Raw genomic sequence first — 26,008 nt, forward strand, 5'->3', positions numbered from 1 at the left:
ATGTACAAAAATTGGATAGCGTACTGGCTTCCAGCTTCATTCAATAATGGCGTTAAAGGAGGTGATAGTAATACAGGTACAAGTCTCATGTGTAAGTATATACAATGGAATATTGAAGGGATGAAGCATACAAAATTAACCTTAATATCTCCTGACAGACATCACATATACAGCGAATGCAATTTTTCTCTTTGAATCCTAACCCTAGGAGCATCCCATATGGTTATTAAGCGCACAAACAGCCACACCGAGGGATGATACAACCTGTTTATATACAGAGCACAACCAGTGTACAACCTGAGGTCTCTTGTGATGATCTCCTCAACCAGAAGGAAAATACCACTCAAGCACAAGTCTGTCGAATCTTGCGAATTTCAATCAGTCTGGGGTTGTCAAGTTAAGCCCGGCCACTCAGATTCCTCTAGTACATGTCAAAACTCGTATCCCGGCACAGCTTTCTCAGTCCCCGCAGAATCAGTCAAGGATTGTCACCTAAAAGCTTCATTCCCAATAAAGAACACCTTCATAGCAAAATAAGCAAATAGATAAAATTCAAGCAATAACAAAAGTAAATTCATGACATTACTAGTGAACACTCCTTGAAGGGAAAAATAAAATAGAACTTTGAGTAAAAAGATCAAGCTTATATTGGTGGAGAAGAGCCACAGCCTACTACACATAACAAATAATGGTATTGTTAGAACATTGTGCAGAGTGCCCATGACATTACTAGTGAACACACCCCTTAGTTCTGTTGGTGTAGCCACCTTAAATGCATTGCCTTCAGATTGTTATACATCACAATAATAACATCCCTTAATGAATTATTACTTTTGGAAGTTCAAATAGCTACTAGCAAGTCACCCACACTAATTCCTCCACCTTATGTACTATTGGTGAAAAGTTGAAATGCCAGTGTTAAATGGTTCAAGATAAACACAATAGGAAATTACCTAACCTACTGTCTTCAACATTGCATTGTCGATACCAAAAACACTAGCATAAAATAAAATTGATTAAAGACGGAGAAATAGTAGAGCATACCTGAACAAAATATACACTACAGGACTCTTTCATAGCGAACCTTCGAAGCCTATTCCTAAGATATTTTGTGAGGCTGCTTAAGAAAATCCTCGAGCCCACAAAGACTTTGTTGATTCAACTCTAGAACAGGAGAACCCTTGATCAATTTAACTTCAGAACCAAGGCATCCACCAGATATACATCCTTCCAAGATTTTTGTGGGAGACTGCTTCAGCTATTAATCGACGAGCCTGACCTTCTACGGCCAGAGGCAAAGATGGTGCTGCTCCGACACCAACAACTACTCCTTGCAACCTTGCCTCAATGTTACTGATTGCTCGCTGCAATGTTCATATAGAACACAATTTAGTGATTGCTTCATAGCAAAAAACTTACCACTATCTTTATAACATGTTTAGCATTTTCAGGATGGATACACTACAAACCATGGGTCACAATTGCTAAAGTTTCACTTCTGATCTAACATCCACATCTAGGGAATTTATGATCATATCTCAACATGAACAGGATCAAAACTTATCAATCCCGTTTAAAAGTGTAATGGAACAGCATCACTACTTCTATCAAGAATTCCTTACTCCTGAATATATGTCCATACTCATCAGGTGGATATTCTGTTAAAAGATGCATCAAATTTAAAGAAATTCAGATCATAGTTTAATAAAGAAATCCTTGCTCCCAACACCTTATTCTATCAGGTGGCATATTGCGTACGACAGATCAAGAAACACTACATTGGACTAGAATATCAATGTGATAATGATAGAGAGTTATTCTGTTTTCTTGGGGCAATTTACTCTAAGAAACGTTTTCACTCAAGTTGCAACAATTTGACATGGCAGGCCTTGAGAAGAGAAAATCTCCACTTGGTTCAATTAGGAAATGATAAATAAATGTCATCACTACCTTTACATTTATAATGAACAAAAGTGACAGTAAACCTGTCACAACAACAATGATAAATGATATAACCAAAGATCTAAACCTGAGCATGTGGATTCTGAACTTCTACTCCACTTAATTTGTGAGATTTTGTCCATTCCACCAGAGGATCATGGATGAAAGTTTCAAGAACACTCATCAGAGTCTCCTTATGCATCCTCAGTACTGAAAGTGTGATTTCACAGACCCTCAAAAAGATTCCCTCATAACCAGTGATGCCCAAGCCATCAATCATATTCTGCAGGTTTCATAACAGTCCCCATGAACATAAAATCCCAGGTAATAAGAAACAATTTAAATTGGGTATGATTTTATAACCATCATTAGCAGATCATGAAGTATTAATTGTACTCACACTAGAACATTCTAGTTCATGTAGAGGCACGCATGTTATATTATTTTGATAATCAACATACAACATAGATTTTATCCTCATTTTGATATTCTAGTTGGTCTTTCTTTTTGCACCTTAAAATAAAAGTATTTGAAAATTCTAGCAAGTAAAGAAAACTTAACACAATGGAAACCACATGCATCCATTCGCTTTTCTCACCTGAGTCAACCTGAAAGGCACCAGCTCAGGCTTCTCTAACTGCAAGCCTTTATCAAATAAGCAACTGAAATCAACATGAACACAGTCACCTGTTGTAGAATCAAAAAGAATGTTTTCACCATGTCGATCACCCAACCCCACAATATGCCCAACCATGGACCAAACTGCAGTAGTGTGTGCATAAGCAATCCGAGCCCTAAACCAAGCAGCTGGCTCAGAAAAAGTGGTTAAGAACCATTTATGAAACACTGGAGGGAACATTGGAAGAATTTTTTCCTTCAACATCTCATCTTCTGGCATTTTACCATGGCATTGATCATAAATTCGTTTGATCTGAGGATTTGTCTTTTGCCTATCAAATTTTCCACAGTTTATATATATGTCTTGAAGTATATGCCGAAGTCCACGAGTGTGGGACACCCATTCTACCATGCCACAGTCCTCTGTCAAAGGAATTACTGCAAAAGTGCGAATGTAGAGTTTCCTTCGACGGCTTTCTGGGTATTTAGACAACAAACGGTTTATCATTGCAGTGAACTCCATCATGCGGGCATCTTTCCTGAGGTCATCCTTGGGTTTGCAGAGGAATGGACGTTCAATGCCGTCACTGCCCATTAGAACAATCTGAAACGCAAAAGAGAATAGCACTGAAAATTACAGAGATGATGTGCAACGTAGCATAGAAAATCAGACAGTTAACAGGACATGCACAAGTGACGACAGCAAAAGCTAACCCCTTCAAAATCTTCTCCAAATCCACAGTTTTTGTGCTTTAGCACAACTCTTTTATGGAAATCTATCCAGTCAATAATTGACTCATCGTATAAATTTAGATTCGATTAACAGGTGATGATTGTTGACTGTAGCTCTTCCTTTATTAAGTTAGGACATAGGGTGGTGGGGGTTGTGGGGTTCACGACTTTAAACAGTCATTCCATATACATTTAAGAGGAAAACCAACATACATACGTAATTTGGTAAAATATGATGCCTTCTCGGTATATACCCTGCTATGGCATACCACAGATTAACCAATTTAGATACAAGTATGATAAGATGTAAAATCAGAAACATGTTAAATGACTACATGCATTTTCTAAATCCAGAAAAAGAACTCACTTTTTTAGGTCGTTGAAGGGATGAAAGAATCTCGGCCTCATCACTGATTCCTGATATTGTAGGAAGATCAGTCGCAGAAAAGATATCAGATCTAAGTGAGTCAGTGAGCTTCCCATCGTATGTTGGTAGGCTAACAGTTAGAGATTGCTGAATTGGCATGATAATTCCCAGTGGCATCATCCTCTTTAAGGCACTAAATTCAGTTGAGATATTAATTGTTTTTGCCCTTGGCTGACCAGCATGGAAGCACAACTTAATTAAGTGATCAATCAGACTTGCAAACTGCACAAACAGATTGCTGCCAGTATTTCCTTGGCTGAACTCTTTTCGTGCAGCATGTAGGATTTCTGCAGCTGCCTCCCGCCTTGAAGGAACAGTAGATTTTGAAACTGCAGCCATAATCCACAGAGCTTGTTGTGGGTATTTCCGAAGAACTGATGTAATGATGTTTTTGACCAATCGAACAACTTCCTCGTTCTGGTGGCAAATTCTGGAAACCAATTGTGGCAGTACTGTTAACCACTGGTATGTTGGCAAATCCTTCAAACATCCTCGCATTATACTCATTACCTACCAAAATAAGAAGAGAATATAGAATGGAGAAAGCAGAGTTTAAATGTAGCTAAAAGAAATTAAGTTCATCTTCAATATAACAATAGTTACCTTCATATGGACACTTTTCAAATCTTTATCGGATGATGTGCCACTTGTTAGATACATACTGCCGAAGTCAAACCATAAGGTTAACAACCTTGGAAGTGCTTGAAAGAGATTCTTGTGGCCCCTGTGAAGCCCCTTCGCATAGAATAACAGTACATCAGGCACATATGACCACCAAAGCTTCTCAGTCTTTAAATTTGAAGAACCAACAATATCACTACTTGTCGGCATTTTCCCTGGACCAAGTTCAATGTTTTCTTCCTGACGTTTCCTGGCATCGGCAAGAACTTCCTCACAATACTTAGCCATGTAGAAATATCCTTTCTCCCACTTGGGCTGCAGTTCCCTCACCCTTGAATACAGACTCAGCACATCTTCTTTCTGCTTCTGCCCAGTGTAATGGATCCACCTAGAATAGAGAAGAAGGGTCTTTGCAATATCTCGATTCTCATTCAAAGATTGAGTATCACAAACTAAAGGCGGCAGGTTCAGTGGAACCAGTGAAAGACTAGTAATTGATGAAATTGCAGAGGAGCCTACAATCTCTACAGGCATGTTCAGGAGAGACTGTTGCAACTGTGCAATGGCACCATCAGATCGCCGGGTGCTCCACAGAAGTTTAGCCTTCTCCATGTGAACATTAGGTGCATCTGTAGCTTGGGCTTCTAGAATCGCCTGGTTTGCTGTCTCATAATGACCGGCCATGCGACAGAGCTTTGCATATTGAAGCCAGCAGTTCCCAACTTGAGCGCCAAGAGCACTGGAGGCAAAAACCAGTCTGCGGAAGGCCAAAAGTGGCTCTCTTGCCCAGATTGATGGCTGTGTAAACCTGAGACGGTTTTCCCAATTCTCCATCACTTGGGAGAATCCATGATCGCCCAATTGAAATGATTTCTCCAAGAAAGAGTCATCAGTAAGAAGAGTGTGAAAGTCCTCAAGCTCTCGTAGCAGGTGAAGTTTTACAACAAATGGATAAGCGCGTACATAAGAATCCATGCCTGCAGCAGCAAGAGGAGCAATGAGCGCTTGCTTCGAGAGGGCAATTCTTTCATCAACTGAGAACTGATCCTTCTTCATCAGTGCCTGGAGAATCTTTGCAACATCCATATCAAATGAGGCATTACTTTCAGAACTGCTACAAAGTAGACCTTCTTCATCAGCCCCACTAAGATACTCATCCATCAAATCCCACCTGCCCAGCCTCCATGCTGCTTGTACACCTTGCATGCACCATGTTTTCTTGTACTGGGGAATCCTAGAAATTAAGCCATCCACATGAGTAACCATGGCTTGAAGGTGACACATGTTTAATAAACAGTTAAGGACATCGGAGTGCCTTTGAACTGATGTTGGTTCCATCTGCAAAGCTTGTTCACAAGAAGTTAAAGCCTCTGCCCAGTTTCCAGCCTTTTTATTAATTAAGAGCTGGTCCTGTAATTGTAATCTCATAGATTTCCGTAAACATGCAAAGCCAGAAAGACCATCAGGCTCATCTAGAGAGCTGTATATTTCCATTAGATATGAAACATCTTCATCATCAAAGATGCCACTTCTCTCAGATGCAGGGTTAAAAGAACCTGATTTTCCCCTCACGTATGACTCATAGTACATTAAAGACCTTGCATAAGCCTGACACCTGAAGGAGGCCCTGGCAAGAGACACCTTAGGAATTGCAGACAACAGTTTTGAAACATATGTACACTGTACGAGGAGATGATCTTGATTTTTCAAAGAGTTTTGAATTTTATCCTTTGTCTTGGATGCTTGTTGCTTAGATGCCATTGATTGAAAAGACTGGGAAAGAGCTAATTCTTGTTTAATATCATCCACCCATTGACCAAGATTATCAAGGAGAGTGAACACAGCTTGAATGCATACTTCATTTTTCCCACCATTAACTCCATGAACTGCATCCCCACTGTTATCAGATGCTGCAATATCAAGAACACATAGGATTTCTTCTGTTATGCCATGGCGTGCCTCCTCTGTGCCGTGACAGACAGCATTAAGAACTAAATATGGAAGCAAATATATTGCTGTTTGCATATCATGACGAACGATACCTCGACACGCATTGAAAATGCTGCCACGAGAACCAGTGGCATGTGCAGTCAGCTTTCTTATCCAGTAGAATATCCATCTTCTGAATGACATAGATGGCCTGTAAATTGGGCCAGCAAATGAAGAATCAGCAACACTTGGAAGTTGAAATCTAGAGGTTAAGCAAGGGGCAATTATCTCTTTAACATAATTGGAGAAGCGGTCCCATAATATCTGACCCCTTCTATTCATCTTACTGCTACCATCAATACCCATAATCCCAGATGCATCAACATTCAGAGGCTCTTTGTCCTTTGGAGTCCCTGATGTAGATGCAGCAGCATTCTCATCTAATGAGGCCTCACAGCCTGCAATCTTTAGCAGTTCCTGTATAGCCAATGCAGCTGAGTCTTGAATTATAGTGTCAGGTGCAGCTCTAAAAGCCCTTGCAAGGTGCTTGTGGATTAACTCATAGATAAGGTCATCATCAGAGCATTCAATTTTAAAACGTTGACATGAAAAGCCCTGCACTTTAGCAGGGTCAACGGCACCCAGGGCCCCAAGGCAATCAGCACATACCAACTTCAGCCGCTGTCCAACTGCAGTCCTTGATTCTTCTGCACATCCTCTTAGCAAGGATGTGATTAAAGAACTCAAAATATCCATATCTGTACCACTTTCAGCAGTTATCAGAGCTGTAACCTCTTCTTGTTTCAGGCTCAGCAACTTGCTCAACTCACACAACACCATATATCTGACATTTAAGCTCTCATGATTCAAACCATCAACAACATCACGCAATCGATCCTTCAATGTCATTGACCCTCGGGCTTCTTGTATAGCTTTTTTCACTTCAATTAGAGCTGGAATACTGGGCAACGGAGGGAACTCGTGTACATTCTGCTTTAGAATGACCCTGTTATTCAGCACAAGTTCTTCCAAAATTTTAACCACTTTATCCAGATGTATGGGATTTTCTTCATCTCTCTCTAAAAAGGGAATAAGAGCAGCAAAAACTTGAGAAATTACATGCTTAGTGCTAGCTGGTGATACTTTCACCAGCTGCACAATGAAAAAATGCAGCACAGACAGGCCCTCACTCTGGAGGGCTTCTTTACCAATAGCATGCATGAGAAGAACCATCAGTTTAGGCACATAAGTATTAAGGTGAGAACCCATCATTTTAATTAGCATCTCAATGCGTTGTAAGGCTTGTTTCTGCAGTGAAAAGTCTTCTGCATGGAGCATCTTTCTATCAATACTGTTAAGAAGGCCAACAAAATGATTCCTCAAAAAGCTGGGAAGATCTTCACCACCGGTTAGAACTCTCGCAACCTCTTTTATCATCTCAGGAACTCTTGCTAACCTGTAAGCATATTTGACATGTTAATACCTTGGCATAATTCTTGCATCTGTTGCTGTGCAGTAAAATTGTATTAATAAATATCCCTGCTACTGATATTCATTGCATCGCTAGTCAGTAAAAAAAGGTAAGTACCACAAAGAACTGTGCAGACAGCATCTGAGTGAAAAGAACATTATAACCCACCGAATGCACTGACCAAAATAAAACCCAGGGGGATAGTAGACCTTCATACCTTCTGTTTATCTCATCTGAATCACCTCCATCTAAAAAACATATGAGTTCATCTAAAAGGGCCGGTAATGCAGCAGCGAAGATCTCTTGTTTGTCAGAACCAGTCTGCGTATGGTAAAATTGCAAAGCAACAGCTAACTCTCGCACATCTGCTCGATGGAGAACAAAAGCTAGCACTTTTGGTAGCCAATTAACTACAAGAGGCACCAAATCAGTGTTTAAGCACTTAGCCAGTTCATATAAGGTGTCAAGTGCTTGTTTATCATCCTGCTGAGACACTACAAGCTTCGGAAGAACAACAGGAATCATTTTCTTGACAAGATCTTCAGTTTCAATACCAAGAACTGATTCTGTAAACTCTTTGACCATAATTGGACGGCTAGACAGCCTCACAGACAGATAATCAAATAGTTCATTTCGAACGTGGACAACGTTCAAAAGGATTTGTTCAAATCCCCCTTTCAGATGAAAGTAGGAAGCTTTGTGTATCAGCCTTGATGCATTCATTCTCACTGTCATGTGTGGATTATCAAGCTGATCAACCAACAAAAAAAGAGAAAACAAGAATAGTTGACTGTGAATGTCAACTGCAATCATTATTTCTGCTGTAGATTCCAAAAGAGTCTCAAAGATTTGAGGATCTTTAGTTTCTGAGAAGGCATGCTTGATTATGTTAAAAAACTCTTCTTCTTTACTTTTATTTGATGTGTCCTCATCAAGAAATAAGTAACTCAAAACAGAATCCTCAAGGAATGAACTAATCTGGGTGCAGAATGCATCTCTTACAGCATTCTTTCCATTAAGGAGTAAATATTCAACACATTTAATCCATTCAAATCTTGACTTAATCAGATTGTCTCTGCCCCCATGTCCAAGTATTCGGTAAATATTTTTCACACAAGCAACTTGAACCTCTTCTGATTCATCATAAAGAAGTTCAAGAAATAGAGACTGCAGATGGGCAAAATTACAATCTGAACTCATTTCTCTGCTGTTCATATCAGGGGGACGTATGACTTTTGAATATACCGCAGTATTTTGTCTAACACTTCTGTTGCACTTTGAACACCAGAATCCTTGCAGTAAATAATCTGCTGTTCGACCATGTTTCTCATTTTTCATATTTAAAACTAACTTACACTGGCTTCTATTTGTGCCATCTCCATCATTACAAGATCCATAAAGGCATGACAAAAGACCAAGGGAAAAGGGAATAATATTCCTAACCTTCTCAGGTCTCTCTCCCTTCAAGAACCTGCAAGTGGGAAACAAAATGTATTTTAATGAACAGAAGTTTTGATGGTTTCATGAGCATAGAGCACACAACAAGAACAATTTCTTTACTACTTTTACAATCACTTTGACAGCAAAAGGACTAGAATCTTATAGCGCAGGTATAGTGCAAGCCAAAACCACAAATGCATCCCTCCACCACTACCCAAAGTAGTTAATCAACAAAAGACCATTTCCAAATGCAGTTTATGTAACACTGTTTTCCGGCACACGGCCATCCATGATAACTGATATAATTTTTCAAGCAAGAACAGAAGTTCTTTATTTTCTTTTATTTTGTCAATGAAGCCTTAGGTGACATTTCATTATAAGATCCCATTTCCAATCCAGAGCATTATCACTATACTCATAAATTGAGAATTTTGATCATATAAAGTACTAGCATATGTGAAAACTATTACAAAAAGTAAATGAACAACTTCAACTGTTCTCTTACTCAAGCCTTCTGAATATAGGTGACAGCCCACTGAAACCAGACCAAATGACAATCACAGGCATCGAAATTATAGCTTCAATATTAACTTCTTCAAATTCATCATTAAGGCTCAAATCCAAGACTTCAAGCTGAGTTTCAGTTCTTGTTCTATGACCAAGTTTGCATGCAACTTGAACAGAGGTGCATTTAGCTTTCCACAGATGATGAGGGCCAGTATTATTTACAAGAGAATGGGTCCATGGAAGCTTTACGACATGCATAAGGTCTGCATCAACATCCTTATTTTCAAACTCCATACTCCCCTTCGCTAAGGGACCTGAATAAAAACATAAAATTATTTATCATTCAGTATGATGGAATCATAGCATATGCACAGAATTCTAGTACTCAACAACCAGCCCTCCCGAGAATAGAGTATTAGTAAACAGAAGAGCAGACTCACTCAAGAAAATCTTGTGCAATAAATAGCAAACCACTTCAAGCACCCTACAGAAAGAGAACTCTCAAATTCACCCTTGTATTTTCTTCTCTCCCATAATAAAAGGTAAAAGGAAACAAATCTAGGTAATGATACTTCCCCTGGCATTTTTTGAAATAAGGGAAGAAGTTGTGCGAGTGTGTGAATCATATGTATGAGAGAGAGAGAGAGAGAGAGAGAGAGAGAGAGAGAGAGGAGCATAGAACCAGACACTGGAGAGCTAGTATAACCTTTAATGAAAAAGAATGGAACAACAGAAAAGGCACCATTCCCACTTTATATAAAAGATATTAGTCATTCAATGCATCTCTGACACAACTAAGATTTACCTTCAGGGGATATTTTAATCAAGAAATGAAGTCGTGCCTCTTTTATGATTTCAACAAGGGTGCATTATTATTAAGTATGTGTACAAAATGAGATGATTGATGCTTGGATAGTCAGCCTTTGCCAAAATACAACACCCAATATACTTTTAGAAAAAGAAAAGAAAAGAATAAAGACTTTCCTTCATCTGGGAGAAAGATAGAAGTGTCATACATGATTATCCATTATCTTGATAGAATTTAAGAACCAAAAATTAGATAACATATCAATATCGCAAAAGCAAGATCTTTCATGAGGTCCATCTCCTTACTCTGTGAAAGCAACATGCTGTGAATTCCTTCCAGGTAGATGGAAATATCAAGTGCAACTGAATTCACTCGCTTTGCCTACATAATATAACCCTATTTAGTGGTAGGTGAAATTGAGTAAGCTAATGATAAGTCCACCAGTTTAAGCCAACATACCTGCTGACATACCCAGGGTATCCATGCATACATCTGATTAAAGATGCTTTGTGACAGATTGGTCTCTGGGTATCTACAGAAGGCAATGCAAAGCATGCTAAGAGCTGTTAATGAGACCTCTGGTCTTAAAGAATCAGGATTGACACCAGGAGACTTTAAAATTTCAACAAAAGAAAGAAGCGACTGATGCATATAGTCTGCATAATCTTCTCTTTCACAAGCAACTGTATGAGTACATTTGCGCTCCACCTGAAAATTAGAATCAGAACTCATGATTTCTTTATCTACCTTTTGACGTTTAATCTTGAAAGTATCCACATCCTGAATAGGCCTTTTTTCTCCAACCCTCGAATTTTCAATTGATTTATCAGTTAATGCTGATATACTCTGACAGTTACTATTTGCAATTCTCGATCCAACAAGATCAGGACCAAGTATAGAGAGAGCTACTTGTAAACAATCTATCAACGAGAAGCAAGGTTCTGGACAAGAAAGGACATAAACGAGAGACTCTGGCCTCCAGATATGAGGGGGGCACATTTTCGCAATCCGCATAAATGCATTGCACAATGCAACCTGGAAACAGAAATTATTTAAGTCCCTAGAACAAATCAATCCCTCGGATCAATTAGCAATTCACAGGGCAAGAACAAAATAAAGTTAAATTTATCTCAAGGACAACAGATGGGACGTTAATATTAACCTTAAGCTCCTGGCTTTTGGTACTCCTCATTGAATGAGGAAATACATCAACTAAATCGGCAGCTGTTAGCTTGACAACATCTTCAGGACAACTACAGTGTAATGCATCAAGGCAACCACCAATGGACGAATCATAAATGATGTTTCTGCAGTGTAAGCCCAGCAATTCATTGGCATACCAAGGTAAAAATTAGGAAATAATACCAGATGTAAGGATCTCATTTATCATTCCCCAAAGACAACAAAATAAAATGCCCCAGAAAGAAAATCTATTATTCCACGAAGACCACTATACGTATCAATGGCCTATAGAATTGACGACTTTGGTTCTCCAGACCACATTAATGCCAGTAAGTTTGCCATACCTATCTATATATGATATCTAGCCAGCACATCATGCCCATTACCAGGAATTACACATCTAAAGTAATTTCTCTTCTGTTTCATGCATGATCATGAATTTGAAGCCCTTCTGAATACTACAGCCTGCAGACTCCCTATCTATCAAAATTGCATATAAACCCAATTCGGAGACAACTGCTTTCCAATTAGTGAAAATTATGATGAAAAAAAGAAGCTCAGCTGAAAACTATAAGACCCTAAGAATCTACATAAGATGTTTGAGTTAGAATGCATAAAAGAAAAGGACCTAATGAGAGAGGTCTACAACCACTAAAAAGCAGCATCATAAAATCAATTGAATGCATAAGATGTTTATCATAATTCAACCACTAAGGGGATATAAAATCAATACTAATCAATTTGACCTTCCGGGAAAGCCAAACATGCATTGATGGGTAATCGAAGATAATGAAGCATAAACTTGTTTATCTACTAAACGGTATCAATCATAAACTTTAACTCCAAAAAGTACCATCGTAAATGTTACAGACAGAGAAAAGCTGTTTTGAGTTTTCATTCCACAGGGTGATTTTCACTTCTCATTCTTAAATAAAATGTTAATAGCAAACAGCTTTAAGTTTTGAGCATTCAAAGACAGACCTGAATACAGGAAGCCCTTCTTTGTCCTCCCTTAATATAGTTGATATCGACTGAATTATCTTCTGATGAGGAATGATGTCATAATTTATTGCTGATCCAACAACGCATGCAAATTCAAAACATGCCTTGCATAAAATTCAAATAGTGAGAAATTTGTAGAACAGGCTGCTTAAATATCTGAAGTCGTTGAAAGCATTATCAGCTTGTTGAATTCTTTCAAGTTGCACCAGCATCATAAAGATGAATTTTATACTAAAAACGCCAACATAAAGCAATTGCTACTCACCATATGCACATCAGCATCTCCATAGCATAGAATGGAACACACAGCCGTAACAAATGACACATTAATGAGTCCTTCCACATACAGAGTTCCTTCAGTTAAGCATTTACCAAGAAGCTTTATCATCCATGTTGCAAAAGGTTGCCACCTTATTTTGCCCGTAAGGTTAATCAAGATACCAATCCCGTCATTCGGTTTATTACTTGCCGGGAGATCTCCAAGATGATCAGGATCATCCAAAATTGCATTGAAGGACTCACAAAAACACTTTAAAGTCAATTTAGTTGATTCCGTAATATTCGAAACGTCAGCACATACTGATGCCACATACAAAAGATCTGAATGAAGACAAAGACATATTTAGCTTTCTTGTATGGTTATGAAGGTAAATGATACCAAAGTAGTTCAAGCAAAAATATAAATCCGTATCCCAAGCTATCCGCTAATATGATCAGTAAAGGAAAACCAAATAAACTTGGTATGTCTTGGAATTAACTGATCATACCAAGTTGTTGAAAAAAATTATGTCCTTACCTTCAACAACGATCATGGAGTCAATGAAAAACTGACGGTACGCATCCCGTGCACCGGTACGAAGTAAAGATAAAAGTGATCCAACGGTTTCAAAGATGACACTATGCCGAGAACTAAAACAATAGACATTACATTTCAATCATAAAATCACAACAAAAAAGCAATGACATGTGTTAATGCAGAATGAGTCCTATTTCAATCCCCAAATTTATTTCCACACTTTTCATTTTTCCCGAACCGAAACAAACCGAAAAGAAATTAACTTTATGAACGAACCACTTACCGAAACGCCGGTTCTGCGAAGAAAGGCAAGATGCGGCCGAGCAGAGGAAGAATTGCGCTTGCCTTTCCATGGTAAAACACTCCGGGAAAGTTCCTAGCGGTGTGAGCGATGAGCTTCAACACAGCTGTCACTTCTCTCTCGTTGGCTGCAAACAATGGAAAAATCACACTCAAAAACGTCGTCGCATTGTACTTACTGTGCGAGAAAGCCAGAGAGAGAGAGTGAGGGGTAGTGTACCAGAGGGAGATGGAACGACGTAGGCGTGAAGGAGGTTAGGGAGGACGGCGCGGAATCGGGCATCCAAAACGTCGTCATCGGCGTGGTTGGGAGGAGTGGCTGAGGTGGCAGCTATGCGTTCTCGGAGCTCGTGAAGGAGGCTCGACAGGTTTGCCATTCCCTCATGCTCTTCTTCTCTATCTCTCTTCTCTTCCCTCCCAATTTCGAAGTGAACTACATACACTCACCGACTATGAGCCTGACTATGAGCAAAGCATCCACTAGAGTCTTACACAATCACTTTCCGTCGTCCCTTATCTATTGGGCTGGGCCTGCTGTTTTGGGTCCAAATCAGATGACATAATCGACTTCTTTTTTTCTTTTTCTTTTTTTAATACAAGCAATAGTCTAAACGATAAAGCCCCGTTTGGTTCACGGAAATAATGTGATGAGAAATTCCCATCTCATGTTTGGTAATGTTGCGAAAGTAATCAGGAAATACCACTTTATTTCCTTTCTCTTATTTGGTTTGTGTAGGAATGTAAAACAAAGTTTGTTTAATTTTCTAATTATACCCATATGAAATCAAATAATAAAAGGATGCATTTAATGCTATATTGTAGTTCTAAATTGTTAATAGGAACAAAATAGTCATGAAAAGTGTGCATTTAATGCTGGCAAGTTTTCCCAAATTTTTCCATGAGGAGGAAAATAAAACCTAAGGGGGGAGGACGATTACATTTTCCCCCCTATTTTCTCATGTTCCAGACATTCATTTCTCATGTCTGGACTTACTAAACATGGGAAAGCAATTATTTTCCATCCCCAAGCCTAATTTCTCATGAACCAAACACAACCTAAGGGGGGGATTGCTCAAACACACATCACCAAGGTTCGAACCGAGACCTTTGTAAATCAACATTTTTCCACTTGGCTAGAACTCGTTAGAATATAAGAATACGGACTCGCTACTCCGGGTCCTGGCCAACTAACCTGACCCACAACTGCGTTTGTGTTGTTTTTTTCTATTCGATTACTTTTGAGGAATTACAAAACTAATTATTATCTCAATATAAACATTAGGGTTATTGACCAAGATAATCCCCCAATTATTGCTCCAATATCATTTTGATCCACCAACTAAAATTTTCATTTCAATGGTCCTTCAACTCTTCATTTGGTATCAAAACAGTCCAACCGTCAAAGTTTGTCAATTTTCTTGTTAAACTGAGCGGTAAAAATGTCTTTATGAATTAAAATAGTAATATATAATTAAAAAATAAAGGAAATTATTATAAAACTTAGAAAATTTTAAAAAATTGAATCTCACTAGCCGCATGGCTTTTTTTTCGTGAGATTGACCTAACAATTAATAATAATAAAATGGGCTCTATTGTTTAAATTAATTAAAAAATTTAAAATCACATAAATACAACCAAAAAAAAAAAAAGTTTAAAAGAATAAACAAAACCAGATTTATACAAAAACACTGCCTTGCATCCCAACTCCGCAACCTCCCCCATCTCAGCCTTCCCCCACACAACCCTCTGCTTTTTCTCCCTCACGACCTGACCACCTCATCCCCAGCGGCAACCCACAGCCCCAGCCCCAAGCCCCAAGCCCCAAGATTCTAATTTGGGCAAAAAAATTGAGGAAATGATATCGCCCAAAACTTAAGAGCGAGGGACGCTGAACACACTCTACTTCTTTGATTTGGTTTTCATCCAATCTATCCCCAAAGCACATCAAAACCAACAAGCAAAACATGGCATATTGCAAATGCTCGACCACTCTGACGAGTATTGCAAAAGCCGGTCCTCTAGGATGTTGAGAACCCATTTGCAGGCCTCACTAGGTGAGGTTGCAGATGAGAAGGCGCCACGTGGGACCGTAGACGGCAGAGTCATGTTGTGTTGGTTGCTGCTTATGTTATCGTAGAGGAGGAAAAAAACAGAGGAGAGGTCGGGGAAGGGGGTGGAAGGGGAGAGCAGAGAGCTGAGATGGGGTTTACTTCATTAATATTTTAGTTTATATGGACGGTTTTACCCCTCAATTTAACAATAAAATTGGCAACTTTGACGGTAGGACTGTTTTGATACCAAATGAAGAGTTGAACGACCATTGAAATCAAAAATTTAGTTGATGAACCAAAATGATACTAGAGCAATAAGTGCGGGACATTATTAGAGAGATGAGGTGAAGTTAACATTATTAGAGAGATGATTCAGAAGATAGTTTGTGAACTGAGATAGCACAACTTTAGTCGGATTTTAGGTATTCTACTGAACTGGCAATTGAAATTTAAACAAACTAAATAGATATAGTTACAAATATATGCATAGACAAATAGAGAGATGAAGACGATACGAGAGAGTAAGAGAGTGAGAGAAAGAATAGTAACAGCTCTAATTAGCCACTGCTATCTGCAAAATCAAACAAAACAGACAAATCCCTCCATTTTGCTTTAGTTCAAAGATTGAAGGCAACTAACTTGAGATCAACCCGTCAAACCAAATCCAACGGATATCATCCTCTCCTCCATTCTTTAAAGGATCCTGCTGCATGCACTTAAATCGCTGTGGTTGTACAAATGCCCCCAAGGGGGGTGGTATAAGGATCTATATATGTTTCGTGGAAAGATTATATCAGTACACATGGACATCCTTTTTGTTTCCTCACTCAGCTTGTAGTTGCTGTGAAATTAGAAGGAAGCTGACCGCCTGTCATGGTAGGCATTGCACGGACATTTATGTCAAGAGGCAGCAGACGGTACTGAATGTCAAGCTCCTGGAAAATCCGTACCATCTCTTCGACCACATAGGCTCTTCTTACCCACCTTTCTCCCATGTCCTGGAAGTTCATTCTATGTGTTGGCCACACTGCAAACTTTATCTTATTTAGTTCTTCTACATCCTTCATTATGATCATCGGTTCAGGATACCAGTGCTCCTTCTTGCCCTCAATGAAACTGAAATTGCAACCATAGGAAACAATTTATCAATCAGAGATAAAAAAAATTAACCCACCACAATCTAAAGTAGGAAGTAGCAAAAGATATTTACACGTACCTGACTATTCTCTGTCTCATCATAACTATCTTATCTGCTGGAGTAGATATATGGATAGAGAATTCAATAGCATCTCCCGTGTCCGGACTACGATAGAAGTTAAAGATGGGCAAAGTTGCAAGGATACTGTTCGGATACGTGATTTTCGTGTTGTCGTACCTCAGAAAAACTGTAGTTAAGATGTTCATTTCTTCAACTACCATCTGAGAGTCATTGATAAACAAATTAGGCCCCAGACATGAAAATGAACAAATTTGCATAGAATGTGATGCAGGTAAAGATGAAAATTTACCTGAACTCCACCAATCTCACAACGATCTCCGACGTCAAATGGGTGCATCACGAATAAAAATATCATTGCCTCAAATATCGTCTTGCATGTGTTACCGAAGACAAACGCCACAACCACAAGCTGAGAACTCACAAACAAGAGAAATTTGGTCGTGGCAATTCCCAGCACAATAAGCCATATAACTACTATAGCAATGGCAACTATTACGTTCACCATACGATGAAGTGTGTTCACAGCCGTTTTAGTGTCATTCAGTGTCAAAGCAAGTGCTCTGCGTTCTCTGAAGGCAGAGACCTGGAACAAATAGACAGCACATTATCAAGCTAATAAACACAAGTTCAGGCATTTTTTGAAGGCATAGAGGTATTAAACACCACAACATGAAAGTCTTATACGCAGTTATGTTCATGTTCATACATGAAATTTTTCAATGCCTATGATTTCAAGCTGTTAGGTTTCTCAATGATGGGCTGCAGAAGTTTTTGTACTCACCTTTTCTTGTCTTCCTATTTTGGAATTCTAAGTTGATAAGTCAAGCAACCAAAATAACTAAACCAAACCTAACGGGGTTTGGTTCTGAGTCCAGTAACACTAGGCACATGAAGCTTACCACCCAATTTTTCAAGGAAGATTTGCTGATTCTCCTGTTCTCAGCTGCCCCTTCAAAGAGACTCATGGTCTTCACAGCCTCATCTTCTTCCATGAAACACATCAAATCCTCCAGGTAGATGTACCTGCCAGAAAATGGGTAAATTGAATGTGATCAAAAGATGGAACTTAATGAGGACAAGAAAGCTGAAGACAAAATCTGTACAAATTTTAATCAAAAGAAAAATTGCATACTTTTATGTTTTTAAGTGTTTTATTGATACTTCAAAACAGAAAGCGCAGAAAACATATGGTATATACTATTTTGTCAATCTTTGTATCCTTATTTTTTATCATAACTCTTATTTTCTCGTGAACTGAGTATCTCCTCCTTTGCCATTCCAATTTATCAAAGAATCTGGTTACTTCTATTGGACTTGACATGCAGAGAAAAAGGAGTGTGGGTAAGATTTCATCCTCAACATTTATTTTCACTCTACATTATTTGCTCTCATATCATCAAAGACCCCCACCTCACCCAGATTCACATCCACCAATGTTGAGCAGCAGTACAAATATAAATGCAATCAGCATACATAGTTACATTGTATCCATAAACCAAAGTAACTTACAAATAACCTTATCAGTAGTAACAAGACCTCCCCCAACCTCTCAAGCTACATGAGTCCCAACTGTTTGCTCACTAGGCCCTATCCATAGAAGGCTGAAACTTAAAGGAATTGACGGAAGGGGGAAAAACAACACCATTTCTAGAGAGAGAGGGAGGGAGAAATGACCTACTCAACTTTTTAAAGCTAATACCGTCCAACTAACCAAAAATAAAAAAACAAAGTAACCGACATTACGGAAGTGTAACTACCAGAGTTAAATCACAAATATCCACAACTACTAGAGGCAACAGATAAATGGCGTTAGTCATGCATTGATGAGTGACATTATATGTCACGCAATATTGCTACAGATGGCATCCTTTTTGGCACAAATCATGTGATCTGAGGTTGTCAATTAAGAAACTGAAGTTCACATGCAATGTCAACAACCTACTAACTACGAGTATCTAGATTCTAAGGAAAACTGGGACAAAGGCTGCAAACCAATTTGAGTTTTGAACATCAATGTGCATTTAACACCATAAGTGACAACAAACACAAGGTGTACGACATTAAAACTCTACATGCAAATGTGTTCAGGGTGTAGCTGATACAACTCTTTTTCTTTTCTTTTTTCAGATCAGAAATCAAGAACTCTAATTTACATAAATGAAATATTCCACTAACAACAATATAGCATAAACATGTTCTGGAAACAACAAAAATTGTTGACACTAAAAATAATGAACGAATCAGCTAACAGAATGACACTACAACTTCCAAATGTGAAGAAAACAATAATTGATAGCAAAATTCAAGTTCTCAAAAAGTAACAAATAGGAACGCAAGTTTAGAAACACCATAATACAGTCGAGCCAAGTTACAGACCAGATCATAAACACAAACACGCATCATTATAATGAAGATGGGAAGTAATGTAAACTTACTTGGAACCACGCCTAGCAACATTCTGAAATATCTTTTTAGCTGCAGCTTTGGCCTCAACTTCGCTTCTGATCTGAGTATCGGTCTCATCCTCGTTAGTGGTATCCACAATCTGCTCATCAAGTGTTGTAAGATGCCCCTTTCTAACTATATTAATTAGCCTCTTCATATTCCAAGCAGACACATTCTTGGGATTGAGCTTATGCAAGTGATCAATTGTGATCCCCGACTCCTCTGCCTTCTTGGAAAGTGGCCTAGAAAACTTGGTGCTCTTCCCAATAAGCCCTCCACTCGCAATCACCCTCCCGCTTCTCAAGGAACCACTGCCAATCACCCTCCCAATCCTCGAGGATGGGAATGCATTTGCCTTGAGGTCAGGAGGCATAGTAGCCCCAGCATTCTGAAGCTTCCTGACCTCATCAGCAAGCCTCTCTTCCTCCTCATCTTCATTTTGCATCTCAATCAACGGCCGCCCAGAAAGCGTTTCAATCACATACTGGTTGAAAAGCGCGTCCTGAATCCGATCAAAATACGATCTCACATGGAAAGACGAAGCAAGCACCTTTACAATCAATGTCTTCACCAACCAGAGCAAAACCCCAATCAAGAGACAAAACAAGACTTTGGTCACATAAGCAAGGGCTTCACTCTTGGTTTCCCTCTCCACCTTCTTATCAAACATGAAATGCCAAGCAATTAAAACAAGGCCAAGCCAGAGACAATTCTGAACAGCCCTTCTAACTCCATAGACAAAATACAAAACCCTCTTGCGCAAAAGGAAATTCCTCTCTACAAAATACACTATAATCCTTATCCCCCAACCAGAAACCAATCTCCCACAAATCAAAACCAAAATCAAGACTTCCCATTTCCACAGCTTCAATTTCCACAAACTCTTTTCCCTCAAAACGGGTATGGTAAGCGTGCAAATCAGTGCCCCTACAATCAAAACCAAGCTTACCCATTGAAGCAGAGTCAATGCGTTAAAGTTAGCCCTCTTATACTTATGAGGCACATCCTCCTCCAGAAACGGGTCATCATCCTCATCGTCCCCGCCCCGCCCCAACATCCCGGACTTCATCGGACCCGATTTCGGAATCTGGCCAGATTTCGGAATCTGACCAGATTTTGGAATCTGACCCGACCTCGGGATCCGACCCGACCTAAAGTCTGGTTCCTCTGGCGGGTCCATTAATCTCGACCTGGTCTTTATCCTCAACAAATCGGACTTGTTCTTGTTAGCAAACCAAGGCTCTCGCCGGAACGACGCGTTCGACGTGCACCGAACGACGTCGTCCTGTCCGTCACTCAGCCTCCCGCTACGACGCCGTTCGTCGTCGGGCGAGTCCCTGTACCGCCTCCGAACCGACTCGTTCGGAGTCTCGACGGAGTCCGGCGCCGGCGCCTGGAACGAGACTTTGAGCTCCTTCGAGACTCGCGAGTTCCTCGGCGACTCGGCGACAGGTGGCAGGTCCCGCTCGTTCTGCCGTAGCTCCTCCATCTCCAAATCCATGTCCAACGACATGTCGCCGGAGGCTCTCTGCTTGTGCAGAAACTGACCAATCAGCTTCGACGGCGGATCCTCGGCCGTCTTCCGGCGCTGCGCTAAATCAAATCCCTGGCCATTTTTGCCGCCGTCTTCGTTCCAGAATTCGATGCTGGACTCCCGCCAAATCCTCCCGCCATTCTTGGCGGGGTCCGCCGCCATTGCGTCCCTGGTTGTGGTAGTAGTGCTGGAGGACGACTCGCCGTCGTCGATTTTGACGATGACCTCTCTCCGGTCAGACGAATCGAAGGCGCTCATTGGTTGGCGATGGTGGCTATCGTGATCTAGGAGAATGGGGAGCTGCTCGAGGCTGGGATCGTCTGCTCCGGCGGAGATCTTCCTCATGTGCTTGGCTGAGCCATGGGATTTGAACGATTTCTTTATCGAGAAATCCATACACGACACTAGTGATAATAATAAATAACAATTTTCTCCGATTAAAATATTAGCTATTAGTTTTTCTGTTAAATCTTTTTAAACAAATAAAAACGAAACGAAAAAAGAAGAAACTGGAAATAATGTCAGGAAAGTGAGTGTTGTTTGGAATCTAGGAAAATAGTTTAATAATATAGAGGGGTTTGAATTTAGGGTTTGTTGGGAAATTAGGTTGACGCGTGTAATTTGGAAGGTATAATAAAATGAAGCTTCTTTTTTTAAATAAAAAGTTGCAGAGCAGAAAGAGAGAAGAGAGAGAGAGTGAAGCTGCAACAGAGAAACGTGTGCCGCCGACGACGGGTATGGCGTATTGGTAATAAAGAGGAAGCAAAGATGGGTTGGGCCGTTTTGCATGGGTTAGGTTTTTCAAACGTGCATTATTTAATATTTTCAGATAGAAGAGCCCTGGAGCTTGTGTTTAATTACTTTTTTGTGCCATTACTTGAAAAGCACCAAAGGAAGAAATTCACGAGACTGATAAACAGAAAACTAACAGCAAATAATAACCCCATAAAGGCGTGAATATAGCTCACGTAAGGGCTTGTTTGGAAGGGTCTTTCAGAAGGGAAAAAAATAGTGTATTTCAGCAATAAAGTGCTTTATTGAGCTAGTGGTGCTTGTTCAAATTTTACTTTCAAGTGCCTTTTCAAAAAGCATTTGGTCTTTAACAATAATTTCGACATTCTTCCGATGTAAATGCTTGTTTTATAAATAAAAAAACACTTATGAACAAAGGTACTTCATCTAGTCCCTAACTGCTTTAAGAAATGGGTGGGGAGGACTGAGGGTAATCTTAGGTTTGAATTTCCCTTGTAACAAATAAACCACAAAATAAAAAATTAAACTGTGACTATATTGTAAATGATAAGAAGTTTAAATACAATTGCTTGGACCATAAGAAAGGGACTAAGTAAAATTGCAGTAAGTAAAGTGAATGTTTCCTAATTTGTATATAACTCAAAAAGATTAATTGAATTCATCTGTCAAATTACGGAAATACAATTGGAATTGAAAGTTTGGTCTCACAGGAACAATTACCAAAATATTAAAGTGAGGAGTTGTTTTAGATCCCTAATGTGCTCAACTTACCTTTTTTCTTTGCCCATTAATACTCTTTATAGATTCAATACAATCTGATTATAGAGATACTTAGGTGATACCACGATCAATTGCAAAATTACAACCTTTCAGACAAACTAAGCATTCTGCCAATAGTACAGAATCAGCCTTCATTTACGTAGTCTTGACCGTCAGAAAATGGCCCAAATGATCTCTGGCAATTAGAAAACCAATTTGGACACTGACTGATATAACATAATAATTAATTTATTTTTTCTGGACTAACTGTAGCATTTATTTATGAAAAAAAAAAACATTATCACATCATTTGTATAATAATTTCGTGTTTCTAACATTTTCCATTTGGACATGTAAATTCGACTTCCGGTGGATTTGGACATGAACAAGGAAGGAGGGGTATAGTGGGAAATGTGCAGCGCAGTGCCTCGAGCTTCGCGCGCTAAATTCTGGTGAGGTCTGTAACGTTTTCTTCTCTTCTTTTAACTACGTGGCGCAACTCCATTCGAAACTCCAGAAAAGCCCGCGAAACTTTTTCAAACGACACAGCGTTGACAGAGTCGCATCCGCAACAGAACACCACGCCTCTCCGATATCATGACGTGGCAAGCATCGGACGGTCTGTCCCTTCCCCTTAAAAATACACCATGTGACAGTACAATAATACGACAACAATCACGGCGCTAATAGAATACGCGCTACGTGTCGAAGAGTCCATGAGTCTAGTACGGCTCTGTTCGATTAATATATTTATTTATTAAATTCCGCCGTTGGACTTGGATGAACGACAATGGGCAGGAAGGAGTGCCAAAATGGAATGTCGTTCGGCGCATTAAAGAATTATAGGTTTGTGACATAATGAGAGGGATGGACGTATGGTTGTCGTGGTAGATTGGACTCTACATGTCTGGTCTGGTGTGTCCCACTGGTTCGAAGTCAAACCAACCAAAAGGGAAAAGTGATTTTCAACTTGTTTGTTTAGGGTCACTATCTTAGTGGGAGGATCCATCTATCTACAGCTGGTCTGGTGTCACCTAGGTTAGTTCTAACCTATCACCAAATTAGACTCAGAGCACTTCCACCTATTTGCTATCACGTAATAGTGATAGCATTTGCAAAAAGTAAGGTGTGTTTCTACTCATTACCATGACAAAGGGCAAATACTATTCACTTTTTTTTTTTTTTTAATAAACGTAAACAATTAATTTGGAGAATATTCTCGAATAAGATTTTGGGTTCCTACGTGTCAATATTTATTATAAAATTTATATCTCATAATTTGAATGACTTTTTCTGATCAAATTTTTAGATAAGATTTTCGGTTTCAAATTTCAGATAAATTCCACATATGAGAGAATTTGGACCCAAGACTCACACAACAGAACATCTTCCATGGTTGCCCACGTCACTCCAGCTTCAATGGAAGATGCCATAAGATGATGAATAAAAATGAAAATTGAAAGTGAAGAAAATTTTGTGTAGAAAGTGAAAATTAATAGAAGGATAAGAAAATGTATGAGGATTTGGTGTTGAAAGTGATCAACATTGGTAGGTATTTATAGATAAAAAATTCAAAATTTTTTGGTAATTTTTTTAATTTTTTTTCGATTTTTTTTTCCTAGATTTTTTAAGCCTAAAATATGGCAGCCATTGGATTTGAGGGATAAATCGATCGAAGCGACCAGAACACGCCACGTGGTGTGTTATCGTTAGTGGACTTTAGGGCTGACGCTAGCCTGGTGTCAGTGCAAGGTACGCGCCAATGTTAAAAAGAAATTGAATTTGTGTGGCTGATGCCATGCTAGCATCAGCAGTGACGTCACCTCCCCTCGGGCTCAGGCTCAAACTACTTTCACCTACGGGTTGGCCTAGTCACGTGGGACCTGCACCTTGCCCGGACTAATTTGGCCCGCTGGAACGACTTGCCTAGGCTTGGGCCCTGTCCTGCTTGGGTTGTAGTCCACCAGTTGAAGAGCTCTTAGAGCTGGTCCGGAATTATATATATAAAAAGCACTTATGTTCGTAAGCAACTTTTTAACTAATACGTCAAGAAATGTTAGAAGTGTTTATGGTTGTTATAGAGTGTTTTTAATCACTCTAAAAACTATCCAAAACATGTAAGTTTGCAGAAAAAAGAATTTTTAATTTTTTGCACATTAAGTACAATTCAGTTAAAAGATGACATGCATCCATATTGTATTATTAGTTTTATTTCTTAAACACGTATCCTCTTTCGATTGAATTGGACTACCGCTCAGCATTGTCATGCATCATGGACTGCGACACTGAGATGTTTTTTCTCCATTTTTGCATGGAATCTATGTAGGCATTATAATATTTTTAGTATTTTTCTCCTTTTGACTATATTGTTCTGAACCCACATGTTAATCTTGACGCGCGTATGGAACAAAACACTACGGACAAACCAAAACCCCACCCAAGATTTCCACTCTACTAATCATCTTTATGCAAGTGTGATTGCATTCGTCCCATAATCATGTAAGCATGCACTTTACCAAATTATATCAACTAATGCTTGTTGTGATGTGAAAGAGAAACGACAAATAATTGGTTGTATATAGTTGTCAGATAGGGAATTTTGAATTTAATACCGAATCAATTCAAATCCTGTATGCAGAAGACAGGTGGTGTTCAGATAGAAAAAGAAACCTAGCTTTTTTTTTTTTTTTTTTTCAACACGCAGTATATTCCCAAATCTCAACAAAATTTCGATCTGGATGTATGATGTATAACATAAAGATATATATTTTTTTATAGCAGACAAAAAGAATTTTTATAGCCAAGTCTAGGAACTTTCATTCTCTTTTCTTTCGCTACCTAGAACTTTCAGTTTAACAAAGGCCCCTTTTATCCTATTTTTCATATAGAGGATCCTGAAAAGGTCTCTAGTCTACCACTGCCAAATGTTCTTAAGCTTCATCATATTCTATAGTGGTCTATAATCATCTTTCTCTCCTTAAAATTCTTTAAAACAAAAACAAAACAATGAAAACAACAACAACCGCATATGCGCTACAAGCCCAATTGACAAGTAAGGCGGCCCAATTCTAGGCCCGATCTTGGCACTCTACTTTTCCAAAAAGAGGACTTTGTTGAGAGTGAGCTGTAAATCGGGCTGACCCGGCAATGTGATCCAAATGTCGAGCCCCGCGCTTTCCCGATTGCTTAAAAAAAGAAGAAAAAGAAGACTCACGACACAATGATGCTAAGCTAGCCCGGGGTTCCATAAAGAGATATTTAGCCATATACTCATTCTTAGCACTAAAACTATAAATAAACTCTACACCATTGAATTTCTATAAACACACAAAAAAAAAACCCCAAAATTGATAGTTGGCCCTATTGAATTTAATTTTGATTATTAAATTACTTTGATGCCCTATTGAGTATTTTGGGTTTTTTTTAATGAGATTTTGGGATTGGGCTTGTTTTAAGAAATCAATGACAATTTT

General features: G+C 39.1%; 2 protein-coding genes across 2 annotated transcripts; both read right to left on the bottom strand.

Moving 5' to 3' along the window:
• Positions 1-35: 35 nt before the first annotated feature.
• ATR (Ataxia telangiectasia-mutated and RAD3-like protein) lies at positions 36-14,237 on the bottom strand. Its single transcript, XM_021954772.2, has 16 exons — positions 13,995-14,237; positions 13,758-13,902; positions 13,475-13,587; positions 12,944-13,278; positions 12,658-12,782; positions 11,657-11,801; positions 10,954-11,529; positions 10,800-10,875; positions 9,685-10,000; positions 7,957-9,210; positions 4,322-7,724; positions 3,659-4,228; positions 2,540-3,163; positions 2,030-2,224; positions 1,045-1,364; positions 36-521 (listed from the first exon to the last, which is right to left on the bottom strand). The coding sequence occupies exons 1-15, from the start codon at positions 14,149-14,151 to the stop codon at positions 1,197-1,199; spliced, it is 8,202 nt and encodes a 2,733-aa protein (XP_021810464.1). The 5' UTR covers positions 14,152-14,237; the 3' UTR covers positions 36-521; positions 1,045-1,196.
• A 2,019-nt stretch (positions 14,238-16,256) lies between these two features.
• On the bottom strand, positions 16,257-21,785 carry LOC110753822 (mechanosensitive ion channel protein 6-like). The gene is made up of 5 exons (XM_021954799.2): positions 19,480-21,785; positions 17,944-18,067; positions 17,334-17,627; positions 17,042-17,244; positions 16,257-16,941 (listed from the first exon to the last, which is right to left on the bottom strand). The coding sequence occupies exons 1-5, from the start codon at positions 21,417-21,419 to the stop codon at positions 16,653-16,655; spliced, it is 2,850 nt and encodes a 949-aa protein (XP_021810491.1). The 5' UTR covers positions 21,420-21,785; the 3' UTR covers positions 16,257-16,652.
• Positions 21,786-26,008: the final 4,223 nt, after the last annotated feature.

The sequence above is a fragment of the Prunus avium genome, chromosome 8, assembly GCF_965620075.1.
Source record: "Prunus avium chromosome 8, drPruAviu1.hap1.1, whole genome shotgun sequence".
Taxonomy (NCBI): domain Eukaryota; kingdom Viridiplantae; phylum Streptophyta; class Magnoliopsida; order Rosales; family Rosaceae; genus Prunus; species Prunus avium.